Source organism: Zingiber officinale, chromosome 5A (genome assembly GCF_018446385.1).
Source record: "Zingiber officinale cultivar Zhangliang chromosome 5A, Zo_v1.1, whole genome shotgun sequence".
Lineage (NCBI taxonomy): Eukaryota > Viridiplantae > Streptophyta > Magnoliopsida > Zingiberales > Zingiberaceae > Zingiber > Zingiber officinale.
The window spans coordinates 119484489-119505576 of record NC_055994.1 but is presented as its reverse complement, the minus strand read 5'-3'; the positions used below and the strand labels follow the sequence as shown (position 1 = coordinate 119505576).

Sequence of the window (21088 nt, the reverse complement as noted above, 5' to 3'; positions counted from 1 at the left end):
GATATAGTATTAGTATTGGTCGACTACTAGAATGAATGATATGTTCCAGACAACCAAACTATTTAAAATCGATCAACAATTGAAACTATAGTAGAGAGGTAGCTCATAGAGCTCAAGTACCTAAGCATGTCTAGAAGCGTTCATTAGGAGTTATTGTCTCTTGAAAGACTAGGTAGCAAGTAGCACTCCAAAAAACTAAGGATCACCCCACAATGCCATGCATCTAAGAAAGAATTTGCCTATGCTTCTACGAAGTCTGAAAGGATACATTAACCAGATGATGGGGTATAAAGATTTTAGGATCTTCAAAATAGGAATCTTGAAGCATGTTGAGTCTTCCTTCACCCTTAGCTATGACCACAAAGGACACCACGGCATTCCCATAACCCCTGAGCTAGATGTCAAACTATCTCGCAATGGGCATCTGCAAGGAACCTGTGGATAAGGAGCTTCCAGTAGTGGAGGGATTTATAATAACTCAATAGACCTGCCAAGATCCATAAACAAAGTTATGACATAGGAGGAGCAAAACGACAAAGCGAAGCTTTCCTTATATACTAGAACTGAATATGAGTTGTATGAAATTCTTCCTTTATCATCACGTTACTCTTATGTGCATGCTTATCCATGGTGTGATTGCTTATAACTTGTATAACCTAAGGTTTAGGATTTGCTTCCAACTTGGAGGCCTTGCCCTGACCCATCTATCTAGCTTGTCCAAATTTTCACTAAGCTTCAATTTAGCCTTTTCTAAAATGATGCTTGACTACATCATGTGTACTTAGTCTTCCCTTGGCCAAGATATATTATCATTTCTTTAGATATTGACTTTAGTTTAATTTAATGTTTTAATACAATATCTTATATTGAAACACATGCATGGAGCAAGGATCAACATCTTCAGTTTAGAACTTCTTGGGCCATTTAAGCCTCGCCTTCTTGACTTAGTTAGGTCTTTGGCTCCTTAGACCATGTTGTTTTGTCAACTTGATTTCTTTAGTCTCTTGGGCCTCATCCTCATCTTACTAAATCTAGATCTTCAGCCTCAATGTTGTTGTAAACTTTGGGTCTAGAGTGTCTTGGGCCTCACCTTATCTTTGTATAGAGTGTACACTTTCTCAGGCCTCACCTAATAATCTAGTCCTTAGTCTTTGACAAGCATCTACAATCTTTAGTCATGCTTCATTCATTAAGTTTGAGTCCTTTGTCAGTGACTTGGGTTTACAAACATTTTTTAAACCTCACAATGCTTATTTAAGTCGAACTTTGATTAACCTCTTCAACTCCATTCTCATAACTCATTGTTTTTTCATATCCCATGAAAATAATAAAAGTTTGAAAACTTTACATTTTCGAACAAGTTTGGATTTTGTCAACTTTAGATGAAGCCAATAAATTTTAAGTTTCCCCTTAGAAAAGAAAACCTTTTTTTTTTGCAAATTTTAAATTTTAAGTTTCCCCTTAGCAAAGAGCATTTTTATAGTTCATCATCTTGAGACAATTTTAGTTTGTTGGTTCTATCATTCAGAGCTTCTAGACTTGAGTTCATAGCACAAAAGCTGTCTTTAACATCTTCAATGAATTATGATAGCCTATCTGAGACTCTTCTATGTTGACTCATACTATGTCTACCTTGGTTAGGTTCAGAAACTGTCACAAAAGTGGTAGGGCAATTTTTGTTGCTTATAATTTGTTCAACATCTACCTTCCTAAAATTATATTGTAGGTGTTAGAGTCGCCGCAGAAGAAGAATATTGGCACAGATAGTAATATTTAGTTTTTGCTTCTTTTACCTACATGAATAGATGAAACCAAACAAAACAAAATAGCTTTGGTAAAAGAATTAGCTTCATGAATGTCGCACATATTTATAACCTCTACATCGTCCATGCTATTTGAACTTCTTTTGTAGCAAAAGGTGATTACGCTCATCCCAAGCTAGTGTAGCAAAAGGTGAACTTCTTGTTGTAGAATAAAGGCGTTAGTGTTCAAGAGGGGTAAAACTATTTATCATTTTAAACCCCTAGGAAGGGACCAATGGCACAGGGTAAGCAAATGCATAGAGAGAGAAAGGATAGGTCGTTAACTTTAGATTATAATAGCCTGTATCTCTTAAGATTATCAAACCTCTTATTTATAGAGATGATTCTAAATTATCTTTAATCTCAGCCATCTATTTGATTAATTAGTTTACAAGGCCTATTAATTAGAAAATATATTTCTAATTAATCTTAAAATAATTTTATTATTATTTTACAATATTTCAAACCTTCTAAAATATTTACAGCTCATGTATAATAATTTTTAAAACTATTCCACATCCAAATCAATATCTACAACTCTTGTAAAATTAATAGCCTTTAGAATCTGTGATCATCCAAATTAAAATTCAATCAACTAATTAATTTCAATTTGAACCTCTCAAATTTAATCAAACAAATTAACTTTATTTTACAACTAAGCACTCTAATTTAATTGAATAAATTCCTTGTTAAGTTATTGTAATTAAAGCAATTATTAATAAATTAAGATAATTAACTCTTCACTATTTGATAATTAATTAAGATAATTAATTAGAATAATTAACTTTTAATTATTTACTAAATTTCTTTCAATGTTACCAGCATCAAATGCCAAAAGTTTAAAACTTGTGCATGTAACTCTATATACTTCTAGAAATAACATGTAAATTTCTTTGTACATAATTAGGGTTGTAAATGAATCAAACGTTCGTGAACAAGCTTGGTGTTCGGTTTGGTAAGAGCTTGTTTATGTTCATTCAATTTACGCAAGATCAATTAAATAAACAAGCTTGAACAACTCATTAAACTAAACAAACAAGCTTGAACACATGTTCAGCTCGTTAATGTTCGTGAACAACATTCGTGAACAATGTTCATGAACTATGTTCATTAAAAAAATTCTTATCAACATGTTAAATAACTAAACAGATAAGTTTGAATTATCGAGCTCAATAACCAATCAAATAAGTAAAAATTTCAAATAATCAACCAAGCTTGAATTAAGAGTTTGATAACATCTAAATGAATCAAACTCGATCCAAGCTCAAGCCAAGCTTGAATGGAGAGCTCGATAACATTTAAACGAACCAAACTCAAGTCATGCTTCAAATAAGCTCAAGCTTATAAAAAATAAACCAAGTCAAGCTTGAACAATCATTTCAAAGGTTTTGTTCATTTTAAGCTCTGTTGTACACCTCAAAGCTCGGCTCGGCTTGGCTTGTTTATAGCCTTATACATAATAGATCAAACTCTTTAATCTTCAAGAAGTTGTTATTCATTGGTTTAGGTGCATAAATCTTAATGGACCTCTAGTTAAGGTAGCAGTTGTGCAATTTAGATCTCTTATTAACTTATATAACAATGTGCACAACTTAGATCTCTTATTAACTTACATAACAATGTGCTCTTAGGACTAAGAGTAGTCTTATCCTAATGGAAATTTTCAATAATTATTTAATATAGTTGTTAACTTGAAAAAAAACAACTGACTTTCACTACATATACATTTTTAAAGTGATCAAATCAACTAATGATATATGTTCCTCTTTTATCAAGAATAACAAGTCATATTTTAATTATTTACTCATCTCTACAGGTAGGGTTGCAAATGAACCAAATTTTTATAAGCAAGCTTGGTATTCATCTTGACAAGAATTTGTTTATATTCGTTCAATATACACAAAGCAAATTAAATAAACAAGTTTGAACAACTCGTTAAAATAAATGAATAAATTTGAACACACGTGTTCAGCTCGTTAATGGTCATTAACAAAGATTGTGAACTATTTATGAGCAATGTTCAGAAACAAAGTTTATGAACTATGTTCATTAATAAAGCTCTTATCAATATGATAAATACAGAAAGAAGTTCCCAAAATGAACAAACAAACTTATAATATCAAGCTCACTAACCAATTAAACAAGCTTTAAATATCAAAAGTTTTAAACAAACTTGAATTGAGAGTTCGATAATATTTAAATGAACCAAGCACATATGAAGCCTGAACCAAACTCACTCGTAAAAAAGAGGCCAAGCCAAATTTGAACAACCGCTTCAACGGCTTGGTTCATTTTAGGCTCGATTGGCTTGACTTGGCTTAATTACCTTATCAAACAAGCTTGAACAACACAAAGTTTCGCTCTTGTTTACAACCTTATCTGCAGGGCTAACAACAAACTTAGTAAGTGTATATGCAACCTTTTAAAGCTCTAACCTATAAGGCCTAAAATAGATTGATTCTTTTAAGAGATGAATGTAATCTCAAATCAAAAGATCAGTTGCACCCAACCTACATGTGAAATCCAAAAACACTTGGTAAACTAACAAATGAGTTTTCATGGCAAGTTATATTGTTCACAATATCCCACCTATAAACTTATCTAGGCATCAATATACCTATAGACATATAATCATCAACTAGTATCATATAGTAGAAATATAGCACTTCATATTTTACAACAAAGTTAATATCTTATCTCAAAATTGTAATGACTAAAGACATTCAATAATATTATCTATCATACTCTACCGTCTCACATTACAATTAATCCATCACTGAAGTAGTAGTATTATCATGAACTTTATTTATAATATACCAATTGTACATAATAGAGATTATAATAAAATAATAATTTTATTAACAATATGCAATTATAAAATAGTGATTTCTTCACAATCCAATTATCTCAAAGGCACTATTGCTGTACAAATATACCACCAAAAATTTGGCCCTCGCAATGTAAAATTATGCTTCTTCCCCTATGATATTGTCCGACTTGGGCAAGATAAAAGAATATATCGTAAATACCAACTAGCATGAAGAGAACTTATTAGACACACTAACTCACTAGAACCATACAATCTCTACCTCATTTATTGGTGTGTCCTAACCCGATTTAAAATAATGAAGCTATACATTTTGGTATTCAAAATAAACTGCGACTAATTAGGTTAGCTAAATGTTCCTTAAAGATCCAAACCTTAACTAATTTTCCAATTTTAATACCTTGTGTCATTCATATGCATGAAGAGTTCATTAGATCTATCATTCAATTTTGATTGACCATTATTAATCAATGAAGTATTTGATTTTATTTATATTTAGAATTATAACCTAGAAAACTCTTTGTTCCCAATAATCATATTTAAGTACTTTGAGTCATTAGTGAATTTTTCTAGTGTTATTCTTGTCCCATCAAGTGGGATTTCAAATTTTTATTCTCAAATTCTAATTCCTCAACCCTATAGTGATCATGTTCACAAGTGGATAAAGGTGAACTAAGTTAAGTCTTATGAATTATCATTATATCTTTTAGTTCAAAATTGTTTTCTTCTTCACTTAAGAGTTTCTTACTCTTAGTTTATAAATGCTACAAGAGTTTAGTGCATGAATAGTCTTTGGGTTAGCTCCTTATCCAAGGTGTTCGGGTAACTTACAGCCTTTGTTGGGCTATTCTTTTTCATTTCCTCTTTTTTTTTTCCTTTTTTAATTCTAGGTATTTACTCTCAAGGTGATTTTTATTATTGCACTTAGAACATATATGTATTTGCTTGGATCTTTTGCTCTTCTTCATCTTTTTTACCATATAAGCAATATGTTTAGCGTCAAGTTCACTAGTGTTCAGTGAAAAGGATGATGATAATGTGTCACCCTTAACCACAAATGTCATTCCTTTTTTACTTGTCCATTATCGAGAATGTCCTTCAATATGCCAGTTCCTAATCCTCTAGTACACAACTAATATCGATATTGCAGCTTTAGGAAATCCATTGAGTGCATTCTGCATTAAGTCAAGATTGATTTTTTTTCCTCTAATTATCATAAGCTCATTATAATTTCTTGTACCTTAAGTGCATTTGGGCAACAATTTCTCCATATTTCATCTTGAATGTTTTATTGTGTTCTTAAGGAATTTCGGTTGACTAACATCAAATCAGATGTGCCCTTATCTAGCTCAATGCATACTTACTCTTTTATCATCAATAAACTCTTTTATCATCACATCAGATGTACATCAACTCATCTCAATCAGCTCTCATCTCTATCTCTTGGTTCTTTGTAGCCTCTTTCAATGCTAGAATCTAACCAAAATTGAGCCAAAAATAAGTCTTTATTCTTGTCCTCAGATAAACAAAATCTCCATCAAATGTGGATCAAAGGAAATAGTCCTCCAAATGTGAGTGAAAGGAAATAGCCTCCTTAGTTGTCAGTGATCACTCTTCAGTCCTAATTCAAAACATTAAGCACCATCTCTAATACCAAATGTTAGAATAATAGTGGTCAGAAAAAAGAGAGGTAAATATGGTTTAAAGTAGAGAGAAGTAAATAGACATCTCAGAATACTTCCACATAATACAAACAAATACAATGTTAAAAAAATGTGTGTATATAGTTAATCAAAGTAATAATATATGCAGAGAAATAAATAAGAAAAATAATTGATGTTCGCATGTAACTTAAAATTACACTCCTACTCCATGGACTGTCGTGCATCCAATGTCACTTTTAAATCTAGTAATCCACCCATTCAAATAAGACAATGGAGTAAACACAACACAAAGCAAGAACTTCTAATAACTGCAAGCTATGGAGGACCTAGTGAAATACCTTTTAAACCCATGATCTACCCTCCTCTCTAGATCAAGAAAACACTTAAAATAGAAGTCATCTACCCAAGCATGCCATATAGTGTTCAAATTGTGATACATCAATAATGAACTAAAGGACGCATCAAGAAAACACTTAAAATAGATGTCATCTACCCAAGCATGTCATATGGTATTCAAATTGTGATACATCAATAATGAACTAAAGGATGCATCTACAACCGTATCTAAGGATCTAGTTATCATCAATGTCTAAAGCAATATTGAAACCGAAACAATAGCTAACGAAGAGCTGACCTGAATCCATCGCAAAGGCTATTGTTTCTTACTTGTCACCCGAGATCCTGCAAGCGCAGCGGAAGTCTTCCACAAGATTGAGTCGACAACCCAAGGTCCTTCTCAATGGGGGAGAAGAGGCAAGAGGAAGAGAGCAAGATTCAGCATACCCTAATTGAACTAATCTCTTCTTTTATATACTCAATCCAACCAATGGGGATTATCCACCATAAAGCTCATCCCACATTACAACCCATCAATATTAATGAACCAGGTTAATGGATCTACACATTGTATCCACATTCATTTAATCCAAACCCCCTTTATATGAAATTAAGCATTAAATCACTTAATTGGAGTTTAGTTTCTTTATTGGCAATTAGTTTTGTGTGTACGTTAATCTCAAGTGTAAGCCCGCCTTATGGAGATTAAGTCCACCTATGCGGACTTAATTGGATTTAGTCCACCCATATAGATTTAATCCTACAATCTCCCACTTGGACTATACTTCATTCCTTACACACCACACAACCCCTTAGTTGAGCTCAATATACCAAAACTTTATGGGTTAAATACCACTTTAAACAATCTGATCTATTAAATCAATTAGTACAAGCCTAAAGAAGTCATAAATACTATAACCCAACAATGATCACAGTACTAATATTATTAATGACATAGATCAAATGCGGATGTGTAGTATGATACGAAATATTTTATAAGCGTTCATTCTCAATAAGTCCTCTTTATGACTCAAACCGGATCCAAATAATATTTATCAAAACCTTATACTAAACGACTTATTTATGACTCAAACCGGGTCCAAATAATATTTATCAAAACCTTATACTAAACCACAGTGGTAAATAATGATTCAACCTCATGACTCCAAATGAAGTCCACATCATATTTACAAAAACAAAATGCAAAACCACAACAGTAATAGTAAAAATGATATTCATATATCCAAAAAAAAATCAAAATCATGCACACATGGAAAATCTGCAATATATACAATGAGCCAAAATATGTGTTCATGAATATAGAGTATCACACAAAATACAGATTCCTGCAAAATAGGTACTTTATTAAAAGGAAGAATCTCATATTCAGCACATGTTGATGAAACACCTTGGGTGACAAGCCATTGGTGAGTAGATTTGCTAACATGGAAGCTGCCCTTATATGCTTTATCATTATTTAATCATTCTGAACTCTTTTTTTAATCGCCAGAAACTTTATGTCGCTGTGTTTAAACTTCGACAAACTGTAGTTGTTTTTTATTATCACAGTTGATTCTCAATGGCCTGTTAATGCCCCCAATGATATGTAAACCGGTGATAAGGTTCTATATCCATATCCCGTGGTTGGAAGCTTCATAGCAGGCTATAAACTCTGTTGCCGCAATGGAAGTGGCTATAAGCGTCTGTTTGATGTTTTTCTATGATATAGCCCCTCCTGCCATCATGAAGACATAACCTAAGGTGGACCTTCTGCTATCTAAGCATCTAGCAAAATCGGAGTCGAAATATCCTTCGTTCTTCGCAAATACCGCAGAATCCTTTTTACAGCTTTCCAATGCTCCGGTCCAAGTTACTCAAATATCTACCCAACATCCCCATAAGGTACGCAAGATCTGAACGCGTGCATACTTGAGCATATATCAAACTCCCTACTGCAAAAGGGAATTGATGCATTTCCTTAATCTCAATTCATGACGTGGACATTATTGCAAGCTAAGTCTATCACCCTTTGCCACCGGAGTGCTGCCGGGAGCACAATTCTGCATGCCATACCAAATGAGCATCTTTTCTATATAGGTATTTTGAGATAGTCCAAGTGTGTACCTTGAATAATCACGTGCAATCTGTATGCCTAAGATAAAGGATGCATCACCAAGATCTTTTATTTCAAATTCACCGAATAGAAATAACTTGGTTTCTAACCGCAGACTCTTGTCATTGCTTGCAAACAATATATCATCCACATAGAGAACAAGTATGATAAACTTGCTCCCACTGAACTTGATATACAAACTTTGATCAACTGGATTCTCCTTAAAATCATATGAAGAAACCACTTATCAAACTTCCGATATCATTGACGAAATACCTGCTTTAAACCATAAATGAACTTTCTTAGTTCACATACTAGGTGATTTGAATTTCTCGACTCAAAGTACTCTGATTGCACCATGTATATAGTTTCCTCATTGTTTCCATTAAGAAACACAGTCTTAACGTCCATTTAGTGTAACTCTAGGTCATAGTGAGCTATAAGTGTCATGATTACCCTAAGGGAATCTTTTGTCGAAACCGGTGAAAAAATCTCCTTATAATCAATATTCTCCTTTTAAGTGAATCCCTTGGCGACTAGGCGTACCTTATACACTTTTCCACATTGCCATGTGAATCTCATTTAGTTTTAAATATCCATTTACAACCAACAAGTTTTACACTTTCAGGCAATTCGACAAGTTTCCAAACGTTGTTGTCCACCATAGACTTCATCTCTTCCTTCATGGCTTCAATCCATTTTTCTGGATGAGGGCATTATTTGACTTCTTGGAAGGATGTGGGATCATCTTTCAACCTAGTGTTAAACTCATGCTCTTGGAGATATACATAATCACAAGACATCGTAGATCTCCTTTCTCTAATGATTGGGAGTCATTCTCAACCAGAGGAGGGAATTCCTCTATTTGAGATGACGTACCTTCTAATTGAATTAGAGGAGATATGGAAATATCATGGTCAACTATCCCTTCCGATTGTACAGCTTCAACTGTATGTGGAATGACAATCATTTCACTATTAGCTCTATCGGTAGTTACAAACTTACAATATTAGGATCATAAATGTTCTCCTCAAATGATATTTTTTTACCTTTATCACTCCCACCATGCTCAATAAATTAGGCATTTCTCATCTCGAAAAAGGATTAACTCAAGGGGTTGAAAAACTTGAAACCTCTTGAGTTTTCAGATATCCTATAAAATGATAGCTAATGGTTCTTAAGTCCAATTTCTTTTTGTTAGGTCATAAGGCCTAGCTTCAGCTGGACAACCCAGACATGTAGATACCTAAGACTATGCGCTTTACCTGTCCACAACTCGAATGGGGTTTTCGTTACCACCTTACTAGGAACTTTGTTGAATAGGTAAATCGCAATCTTGAGTGCCTCACTCAAGGACTCTGGTAGAGAAGAAAATGCAATTATACTTTTCACCATGTCCTTAAGGGTCTAATTTTGTCGCTCTACTATACCATTCATCTGAGGTATCCCAGGCATGGTGTATTATGCCCTGATAACGCACTCAGCAAGGTAATCCGCAAATGGTCCAGGACATTGTTCACCTAATCAGCCAGATCTACCATAGTATTCACAACCACAATCTGATCTTACGGCCTTAATCTTCTTACCAAGTTGATTTTCAACTTTGGCTTTGAAGGTTTTGAACATGTCCAAGGATTAGGACTTCTCATAAATAAGGTATAAGTATCTGTATCGGGAATAGTCATCTATAAAACTTATAAAGTATATTTGACTGTTCCAAGAAGCCTTAGGGAACAGTCCACATATTTCCGTATGTATAAGCTCTAAGACACCATTACTCAGCCTTGAACCCTTATTACTTTTGTTAGTTATTTTCCCCTGATATACTCAATGCAGATTCTAAAATATGACATATCGGGGGAATCAAGAATTCCGAATGACATTAACCTCTCTAGGTGTTGTTTAGATATGTGCCCTTAACTCTTATACCACAACATGGATGAATTCTTATTTGTTACACCACGCTTCACACCTATACTATGCATCACAATGTTATCTATATAGGTTATAGTGTCTAATCTGTATAGTTTGTCAATCAAGGAACTCGTACCACAATAGATAAAATTTCGAAAAATACTAAACTTTTCATTTCCAAATGAACAAGTGTATCTAGATTTGTCCAAACACGAAATAGAAATTAAGTTCCGCTTAAAAGACGACACTACAAATGTATTTTCCAAATTCAAAAGTACATTGTTCCCCAAACAAATTCTAAAGACACCTATCGCCTCTACTTTTGCCTTCTTGCCCATTCCCGTGTAGATGAATCTTTCAACATCAATTGGCATTTGGCTCGTGAGGCAACCCTGAATAGTTACACTTATGTAAGTAGTTACACCAATATCTATCCACTAAATGTTATTAAGTATAATAACTAGGTTGACTTCTGAACTAACAAAGTTGAGAAGTATATCTTTCTTGACTCGCAGTTGACATATCTAGGGCAATTCTTCTTCAAAGGACCTTTCTTTTTACAAAAGAAACAAGTTAGGTACAAATCTTGTTATTTTTGCACCTTATGCCATGAAGCCCCAGTCACTGCAAATTGTTTACCCTTATTCTTACCATTGCCCTTCTTCTTCTTCTGCTCGATCGAATACTGAGATGAGGATGCATAGTGAGCACTATGAAATGTGTCATCCCTCAATCTCTCTTCTTCCTCTACACACTGACCTATAAGCTCATTTAGTGTCCATTTCTCCTTTTGAGTATTATAACTAAACTTAAAAGGAGTGAACTGTGTAGACAGCGAGATTATGATAAGGTTCACAAGGACACTTCAGACATGTCTAGCTTTAGTGTCTTGAGCCTTGTAACCAAGTTAGAAATCTCCATTATGTACTCCCTAATGTTATCCTTCCTGTTGTACCGTATGGACACTAACTTCGTGAGAAATGTAATAGTCTCGATCTTTTCGTTTGAGGCGAATCGGTTTACTAATTCCTTAAGAGAGGTTTTAGCATCCTCATTTTCAATAATTGAACCTCTAAGTGATTCTGGAATAGGAATCCTCATGATCATTAGACTCATGAGATTTGATCGCTCCCATTTGTTAAAGATCACCTTTGGATCCGCAGTGGAATCATTAGTTAAAGGTGCAGGGCGGTCATACCTAAATGCAAAGTCTAGATCCATGCAGCCCAACAAAAATATAATATGTTCTTTCCATTGTCTAAAGTTTGTTCTAGTAAGCATGGGAATGTTGTTCAAATTAGCAGACATTGAGAATACTATATAAACAAAAGCAAAGAACATAGCTCAATTTAACAAATAAGGCATGTATCTTTATAGTTGTGCCATAATAAAATATAACAAATAAAACATGCAACTATATGGGCATTAATAGAGATACCTAGTGCAACACTACATCAAGTCTTTGGACTAAATTGTAACTTGCTATTAGTACTCTCCAAACAACTCATAATTACCTTCATTTGCCACATAACTCGTCTTCCTTTGGACTAACGCATTATTTGCTAGATACTTTATTTATGAGTTTCCTTAATTAGCTTATGTTTTTAAATATCACTCACAATATTTCTAATCGGTCATATAGTGTCCCTTCCTTTGGGTCGACACACTATGCACATGACTTAGAAGTTTAACTTAATTTGTGAGCTTCCTTAAACATATATCGGTCATAAGAATAACTTTCTTTTGGTCAATCACCCTTAGCAACATCCCTCTACACTAACACTCCTAGCCACCCCAATAGTTCTCACCAATAGTATAAGTTTGACTAAGTAGCAAGAGCAAAGAAGAATCCGGGAAAAAACAGTTTAAAACTGAGCTAAATTCAGCTATCAATTGATTGCCACCCTTCTTAATCGATTAAGAATAGATGGGAATCGATTCACACATGCACTAATTGATTGCCCAACATTGGTAATCGATTAGTACGCAACAATCAATCCCTTGATTGATTTCGAAGATCATTATTTGCAATTCATCCACTTTAATCGATTGACGTAATCGATTGATGAACACAAATCGATCAGTCGATCGATTCAAAAACTCTTTGTGGACAACCCAAATAACCGTAATCGATTGCACAATCAATTGGTGAAAACCAATTGATCAACCAATCGATTCGGAAACTCTTTGTGTGCATTCTCAAATTCCGTAATTGATTGGCTCCTCATGGTAATCGATTGATGGAAACTCTCTGTTTGCAAATTAGGTTCAAGTAATCAATTGGTGAACACCAATCAATCAATCCAATCGATTTGGAACCTATCGCGATCTAGTAATCCCAATCAATTGGCCCTCGTGCTAATTGATTGGTAAAAATCAATCAATTAGCCCAATCAATTTGGGAACCTTTGTTACGATTTAACAATCCCAATCGATTGGCTCTCACCAATCGATTAGCCCAATTGATTTGGGAACTCTCTATTCGCGATTTTGGGCATCTTAATCGATTGAACCTGTATGGTAATCTATTAGTGAACACCAATCGATTACCAAATCGATTGGTAATTGAAAAACTTAATTTCTTATCGTGATTTTTTCAACCCAAAAACCCTAAAACCGCGCCGCCAATCGTGTTCTTCGTGGATAACATGAAAACCTCGATTCATAGGTTAAATCCAAACCTATCCATGCTACGTTCAACGGATATATATCAATTCCATTCATCCATATGAAATCAAATGCAAAAATTGATGCATATGTGTCAAATCATTGAAAAATAATCTTTACGCCTTAAAAATTGGTAATAAGTTAATCCTTAGCTATGATACCAATTGTTAGAATCATGATACATCAATAATGAACTAAAGGATGCATCTACAACAGGATCTAGCTATCCTCAATCTCTAAAGCAATATTGAAATCGAAACAATAGCTAGCGAAGAGCTGACCTGAATCCATCGCAAAGTATATTGCTTCTTACTTGTCACTGGAGATCCTACCAGCGCAATAGAAGTCTTCCACGGGATTAAGTCGGCAACCCAAGGTCCTTCTCAATGGGGGGAGAAGAACCAAGTGGAAGAGAGCAAGATTCAGCATGCCCTAATTGAACCAATCTCTTCCTTTATGTACCCGACCCAACTTATGGGGACTATCCACCATAAAGCTCATCCCTCATTAACAGCCCTATCCACCATAAAGTTAATCCCTCGTTAATAGCCCATCAATGTTAATGAACCGGGTTAATGGATCTATGCATTGAATCAGCATCCATTTTATTCAAACCCTCTTTATATGCAATTAAATATTAGATCACTTAATTGTTGTTTAGTTTCTTTAATGAAAATTAGTTGTATGTATTAATCAAGTGTAAGTCCACCCATGTGGACTTAATTGGATTTAGTCCATCCATGTGAATTTAATCCTATATGTAGACCTTACACACTCTCCGTGACCTACTTTGGTCTACACAATCAAGTTACTTCCATATGGGATGAATATACGTCAAGCTGTCTTCTAAGTATGCATAACTTGCACTCCAAATTTACTAAGTGAACCAGGTCATCTACTTTTAGAATTAATTGAAAGCCAGGACACCGGAATTATCAAAAAAAAAGTGAGTTGCTTCATTGCTAGACTTAGTGAATGATTACAATTCAATACAAAGGAAAAAACTTAGATACATTCTAAAAGAAAACAATACTCTTAAGTTGATAAATCAAATAAACTAAAACGATGAGAAAGATCCTCTACCTCACCTCTTAGACAAGAATATAATTGCAGGTGAAAAGAATAATATCTAAAAAAACTTAAGGCCAAAGGATGGTACCTTGTCTTTCCTTCTTGTGTGTTTTCTTTAGAACTTGAAAATGATAGAGGATTAACATAAATGTTTTCTTATAAATTTTAATGTCAAAGTTCTACCAAAAAGAACTTTAAACAAGGGCATGACTCTTTCCAAGCATTTTGTCAACCAATTTTGAATCTGTGTATATTAACGTATAAAATACAAGCATTAGAGACCTTAACATTCAATTCTGAATCAACTTGTTCAATGCACTTTTGCTATCATGCCCAAAAACACAACTAAAGCAAATTTGAGTCAACTAGAACTGCTTAGACTGACCAAGGAAGTAAATCTTAGGACAACCTGCGCCTCAGGTCAACCACTTCAAGAGTGACTTAAGTTCGTTGCAATTTATATAGCCCTCCAACCACTATGAATCATCATACACCCACTAATTCCTAAGATAAACTTCTTCAATAACCAACTCTATGCGGAAGCTAAAAACTACCTACCAATACAACATTTAATTCAAAATAAATCCAAAATAATACAATACAATGCATGGATCTTCAAATCTATCTTCAACGTTAATGATCATGAATCCATGAGTTTAAAGCTCCTCGTATCTTCACACTCATGTATGAAGTCTAACGTTTAAATTTGATCAATCCAAATATAATCACTTCAATCTCTAAATTCGCATGATATTTTACACACTTTATGCAAATGATCAAATATACACACCTAACCAAATTCATATTACCAATCTATCAAACCAGTGTGGTTAGATCTAACCACAAAAGAGAAAACATTGCCAAAACAGCGTATTCCAACGAGATCACCCAAAGTGAAAATAATCTTGGTGGATCTAGATTAGAAAACTTGGTCAAGCGGCTTAAGGCTTTTCTTTTCCCTTAGATCATTGTATTCTCCATGTATCATTACAAACCCATAAAAGGATATTGAACTATTATAGTAAAATTACAACAACAAAAGAATGGGCCCACTTGAATAGATTAAAGAAAGATTGAAAAAAGGAAGTCAAATTAAGCTACATCAAGGGAGGAAGGAGAAGAGCATCATCAGATCTTGCTAAGAGTGGTTACTAGATTTCTTCTATCCTTTATCGAATTGTTGTAATAACCTCCATAAGCAAAGAAGTAAAAGAATGTTGGATGACTATACGCACAGTCTAACATGTTATTTATGCTCATGTCAAAACATATTTATATTAGCTCAAAGGAGTACATTGACTAAATTATGCTTGTTGTCAAAGACAACTAGACGAGTATTAAACTTGTCTAAGAAAATATAAAATATATGGATAGGAAAATTGAATCTCCACATAATTTATGGTGTAATTAAACTTCAAAGCCGTCAATGTATAAAGTTTGCAGCACCAAGATACCAATAATATGCAGATGAACACTTTCATAGAGAGCATCAAATAAGAAAACAGAACTGCAAGTGTATCCATGTAGCTGTTGAGTCACACTGCTAACCAAAACTTCTAACAAATAATTCCATTTTGAATCAAATATAAGCTAGTAGTTGGATCATTACAAGTTCAAGATTATTAAGGACAGTGACTCTAAGGTTCTTCCAATACATGAAAAGCAGAAAAATCAAAGCTCGTCTCCATGACATGGATTATGGTTTGCTCAGATCTCCCCATCCCACAACTCCTCCACAGTTTTGTAAATGCTTTGAGGGTGGACTAGAAAATCGGCTCTCATTAACCTTGCCTGTTGAGTAAAACAAAAAAAAACCAAAAATTTGGGATTACCGAGACTAAATAGCTGTCAAGAATCTAAAAATAGCATTCTCGAACAGTATACTACCAACATTTGAATCGATGAAACAGAAAAAGAGATGAAAAATACTTTTGGATACATGAAAAATATTTTGGATACATGAAAAATATTTAAACTTTCTTTAGACTCAGCTAAATATAGAATTAAGAAGCTAAACAAAACCAAATATTCAACATGGAGAGTTCTAAACTGAAGCAAGAGATTCTTCCTTATGAAAACCAACCTAAAATAACAATTTAGGAGGTTAAATTTCAATTGGAACTGACTAATGTCACTTTAGTTTAGGAAGATTTATGTTGGCAAAGAATCATAATTAATGTGCAGTGGGTACTTGGGGGATTAGTTACCTGTTCAATTTGAGATAATTTGGCAAGCATGTCATCAGGAATGGACCACTCATATATGTCCAAGTTTTGTTTTATCCTTGCTTCAGATGTGCTCTTGGGCAGCACACTATGCCCCATTTGAATGCCCCAGCGCAATGCTACTTGTGCAGGAGTCTTGCCTAATTTCTCAGCAGCCTGGTTCACTATTGGATGTGTAAGCACATTGCTACCCTTAATGAAGCTTGTACCAGGTGAGCCCAGAGGAGAATATGCCTGCAAATGAATCATATGTATAGGTTATCTAAGAAAATAGATGGAGAAAATATATGTGAAAAAAAAAAAGGATAGAATTGCAAGAAACTAGATAACTTACAGACAGATGAACACCCTTTGATTGACAAAAGGTCCGAAGCTTTGTTTGTTGCCAACATGGGTGAGACTCAACCTGGTTCACAGCTGGAGGAACTCGAGCGTATGAAAGCAAATCTTCTAATTTCTTAGTTGAAAAATTGCTCACACCGATAGCACGAGTTTTGCCTAAATCATACAGTTTTTCCATAACCCCCCATGTAGAAGGTATATCAACTGGTAAGAAATTTTCAGGGCTTATGGTAGTTCCCCTCTTAATGCGAAATGGCCAATGAATCTTGAGAAAAATTTGAAACAGTGAGTTCCACTAATTAAAAGGAATATATATTCAAGAAAGATATGTGAGAATTACAGAATCTTCACAGGTAAAATCTTCAAAATTTATTTTATAGAAGGCATAATAAGGGGAGTATATGTTAAACCAAACTGATAGTTCAAAGAAAAAAGATCACTCTGCATCGACAATGGCAACATTGAAAGCACTGTAATTTTTTTCTGGGTAGTGAGACCTCAAATTCACACATGTTAGTTCAATAATTTCTCTTATCTATCTCCAGAATTACTTTCCTCATATCAAACAAATAGTTCTCAGCTGTTGCATTCAAATATTATGCAGCACTATTAATAAAGAAAGTTTTTGATGCAGTGTAAAATAAAAATTTTCAATGTGAAACTTTGAATGTTGGTACCTTTAAAGAAACCCTTAAATAAGATAAAACTTAAATGGTGTGTTTAGTTCGTGCGTATAATCACTCCATTCTTAATGAATTCTCATGAAATAAATATCACATTGATTGGCTGTAAAAATGACCTTGTAATACTTATTGAATTTGATCAAGGTAGTCAAGATCATCAAGCTAAAAATAGATCAAAGCATCAAAGTAAGATGACACAAATAAAAATTATTCAAATAAGGCAAAATTTTCATTTAAAACTATTCTTTGTGAATTCCAAATAACATTCCTACCAGCTAAACATAAGAATAGTTATTCTATGATTTTTTGTCTATCCCATGAACAGAAGTAATTTTTTATTTGCCTATTTATTCTGTATGAATAGCTATTTTATTTCCTAGGAATAACTATTATATATCTTATCTATTCCATTTTGAGACACAAACAAACCATAAAACTTTAATAGTTTTAACTAAGGTTTAAATACCATCCTAATGAGGTTTTGGTCCCTAATCAAAATGGTAGACTTTAAGTATTATATCATGCTACTATATGTATTTACTCTTTTAATGCTTCACTTTATTAACTTTAAGAAATGACTATAAAAAATAAATAGTGTATTAAATTAAAATTTTATTAATTTTATTGTAACCCACTATGTCATGAACTCAACATGCTTTGGCATTTGTATAAGCATGCTAAATGAACTCAAATGCACTTAACTCATTAAATCTCCTTCTATTATTTTATTTATTTATACTTGAAAATTAATCATTCTCAATTAGATAGAATTAAAAATGGATTCACTTATTTCCTTCGATGTATATCAAAATAAAATTAGATAAGTTAACACCTTCAATTTCCTTCCACTAATTTGTTTACATTGAAAAATAAATTATGTGAACTAGAATATGAAATTAATTAACATTTTTGAGCGAAATTTTTAAAATGTAACAAATCTTAATCAAAAATGGTTTCACTTATTTCCTTAAGTGTATATCAAAATAAATTTAGATAAGTTTACGCTTCAAAACTCATTGAAGTGTGGCAAAGAGTGCCAAGTATTGGACTAGTACAATAATCCTTATCATGAGAAACGATATTGGCCTTTTCTAGTTAACTTATGTGATTCAGTTTTGCCCTTGTAAATTAATAGAATTTTTCAAATTATAACCTAATTTCTACAAACTATATGGGCGATAGTGAAGATCACTTACAAGGTAGAGGTCCAAATAATCAAGTTGAAGATCACTCAACGTCAAATCAAGTGCAGCAGGTACATCTTCTGGAGCATGATCATCACACCTGGGAACCATTTCATGGTTTTTATTTGATTGTATTATAAATTGATAAAACCTACTTTATTAACTTAGCATCTATTACATTTAAGGTTTGATAACTCACCATAGTTTAGATGTGATGAACAGCTCCTCGCGCTTCACAATACCCTTGTCAAATAGGCTCTTTAAGGCCAAACCAATCTACAATAAAGACATAAGAGTGATCATTCCAGAAATCTACTCCAACGAGATTGAACAAACTATCTTCTAAGTTACCATAAAAGAATAGTTAGAAATAGAATGATGAACCTCTATTCTCGTTCCTATTATACATATTACAACCATTCAAAGGTCTGCAGTAACACATTAGCATTCCTTTATTGTATAACTATTACACCATTCTGTCTCTCCTTAATCTGAGCAAAAAAATAAATTACCTCTTTTTCATTATTGTAGATATGTGCACAATCAATGTGCCTGTAGCCAGCCTACAAAAGCACAAGAGGAAAATCAATTAGTTGCCCAGCTGACACCACATTTCGAGAGAGTCATTAGCTTCTATTAGAGAAGACGTGAAAACTAGCGATGCAAATACTTCGCAGCAAAAACAAAAAGTGAAAACCTCCCCAATATAAGGAGAAACAGATAGATTATGATAGGTATAGCCATTTCATGGTCTATGGACAACAAACAACATATAAATGCAGCGCGATCAATCGTAACGAGGTGCTTGATCTAATAGATAGTCGCAACCGACACTTGTTTTAATGTTTGATGCAGATCGAGAAATCCTAGATTGATTTCTCCGACAAAGAACCATTTGCTAGTTGCAGAAAACAGAGCGCAGAGAACACCAAACAAAGCTGCCTACGTATCAACTATTCGATCAAGAAGAAAAAATCAAGTGGTTAAAAGTTGTGATTGATACATGGACAGCTGCGGTGACTGCAGCGGCGACACGTCCCGGCTCTGACTGCCAGGTTCCGAGCCCGATCGAGGGGATCTTTGCTCCGGTATTCAAGGTAAAAAACCTCGCCATCGGCGCTTCTATCAGGAGGAAGCGAAAGGCTTAGGAGGAGAGAGGGGGGAGAGAAAGACTGCCGTGTGGTTCAACAAGAACGATGGAGAAGACGCGAGGCAGGACTCGGCTCCCTCGCGCTTTATAGTGGAGACGCGGAGTAGACCGGTGTGGCAAAGGGTTCGGGACATCGCCAAGTGGCGTGGTGATGGTTTTGTTTCGTCCGAATTGGGACTAGTTGGGAATAACCCCGGCTGCTTCTGCGAGTCATGCCATTCCTTCGCGATCAGTCGATCGCGGACGCGAGATGATTGCGACGCGCCGGACGGCAGAATAGAATCAATTATAAAGATTCAAAGCAAAAAATCAAAATGGTCTCTGGTTATCTTAAATATATATATATATATATATATATATATATATATTAAAATAGCATCGGCTCAATTTTTTCTTTTGGGCATAACTTAATTAATTAAAATGATTATATATAAAATATTATTATATTTAAATTATAATTAAACTTATTTTAACTTACCAAACATCACTTTTAACACTATTATAAGATTTTTTTAAAACACAATTATAATAATTGTGAATGTGAATATTACAAGAAATTATATTTTGCTACAATATAAAATGAATTATAACATAATAAAAATATTTTAACTTAATTAAAATTAAAAATATTGATTATGTTAATTCATTTCAACTTAATCAAAATTATTTTAGTTTAGTTCAAATATCTTTAACATGTTGTAATCAGTATAATTATAATAATATTAAAAAGTTGAAAAAAATAATATAACAATATTCATATATTATAATTTCATTGATTAATTTTATTTATATTATAATAAATATTAATCAGTGTCGAATAGGAATGTGTTTTAAATAAAAAAATATAGACATTATTTTGATTGGGAAAAAAAAAGGTTGCCTTGATCTTTTAATGCGCTTTTAATTTTTACCAAAAATAATAAAAAATCTTCCAATTTTCTTTTGTGTACTTTAAAATAATCAATAAATTAAAATGTTGCCATGTATAACCAAGTATGTGTATGGTAAAATATGGTGGCAATAAGTGAATAAATTCGTCCCAGCGTATATGGGAAGTTTAATTGAAGTTAAAAATTTACTATTTTTTATCTCTTTTTATCCTGATTTATA

At 33.5% G+C, this 21088-nt stretch overlaps 1 protein-coding gene across 4 annotated transcripts in view; it reads right to left on the bottom strand.

The window, feature by feature from the left end:
- LOC121981490 (NADPH-dependent aldo-keto reductase, chloroplastic-like) overlaps positions 1-20175 on the bottom strand; it is a 60047-nt gene extending 39872 nt beyond the window's left edge. The window contains exons 1-7 of one of the 4 annotated variants that reach the window (XM_042534036.1): positions 19832-20144; positions 19341-19391; positions 19028-19104; positions 18841-18928; positions 16954-17226; positions 16602-16853; positions 15857-16185 (exon numbers count right to left, since the gene is read on the bottom strand). In XM_042534036.1, coding sequence (XP_042389970.1) covers positions 16102-16185; positions 16602-16853; positions 16954-17226; positions 18841-18928; positions 19028-19104; positions 19341-19391; positions 19832-19942 — 936 coding nt within the window. In that variant the 5' untranslated portion in view covers positions 19943-20144 and the 3' untranslated portion in view covers positions 15857-16101. Of the gene's footprint in view, positions 1-15856; positions 16186-16601; positions 16854-16953; positions 17227-18840; positions 18929-19027; positions 19105-19340; positions 19392-19831 lie in introns of those variants that run through there. The other 3 variants (XM_042534033.1, XM_042534034.1, XM_042534035.1) reach the window with 3 other exon arrangements.
- Positions 20176-21088: the final 913 nt, after the last annotated feature.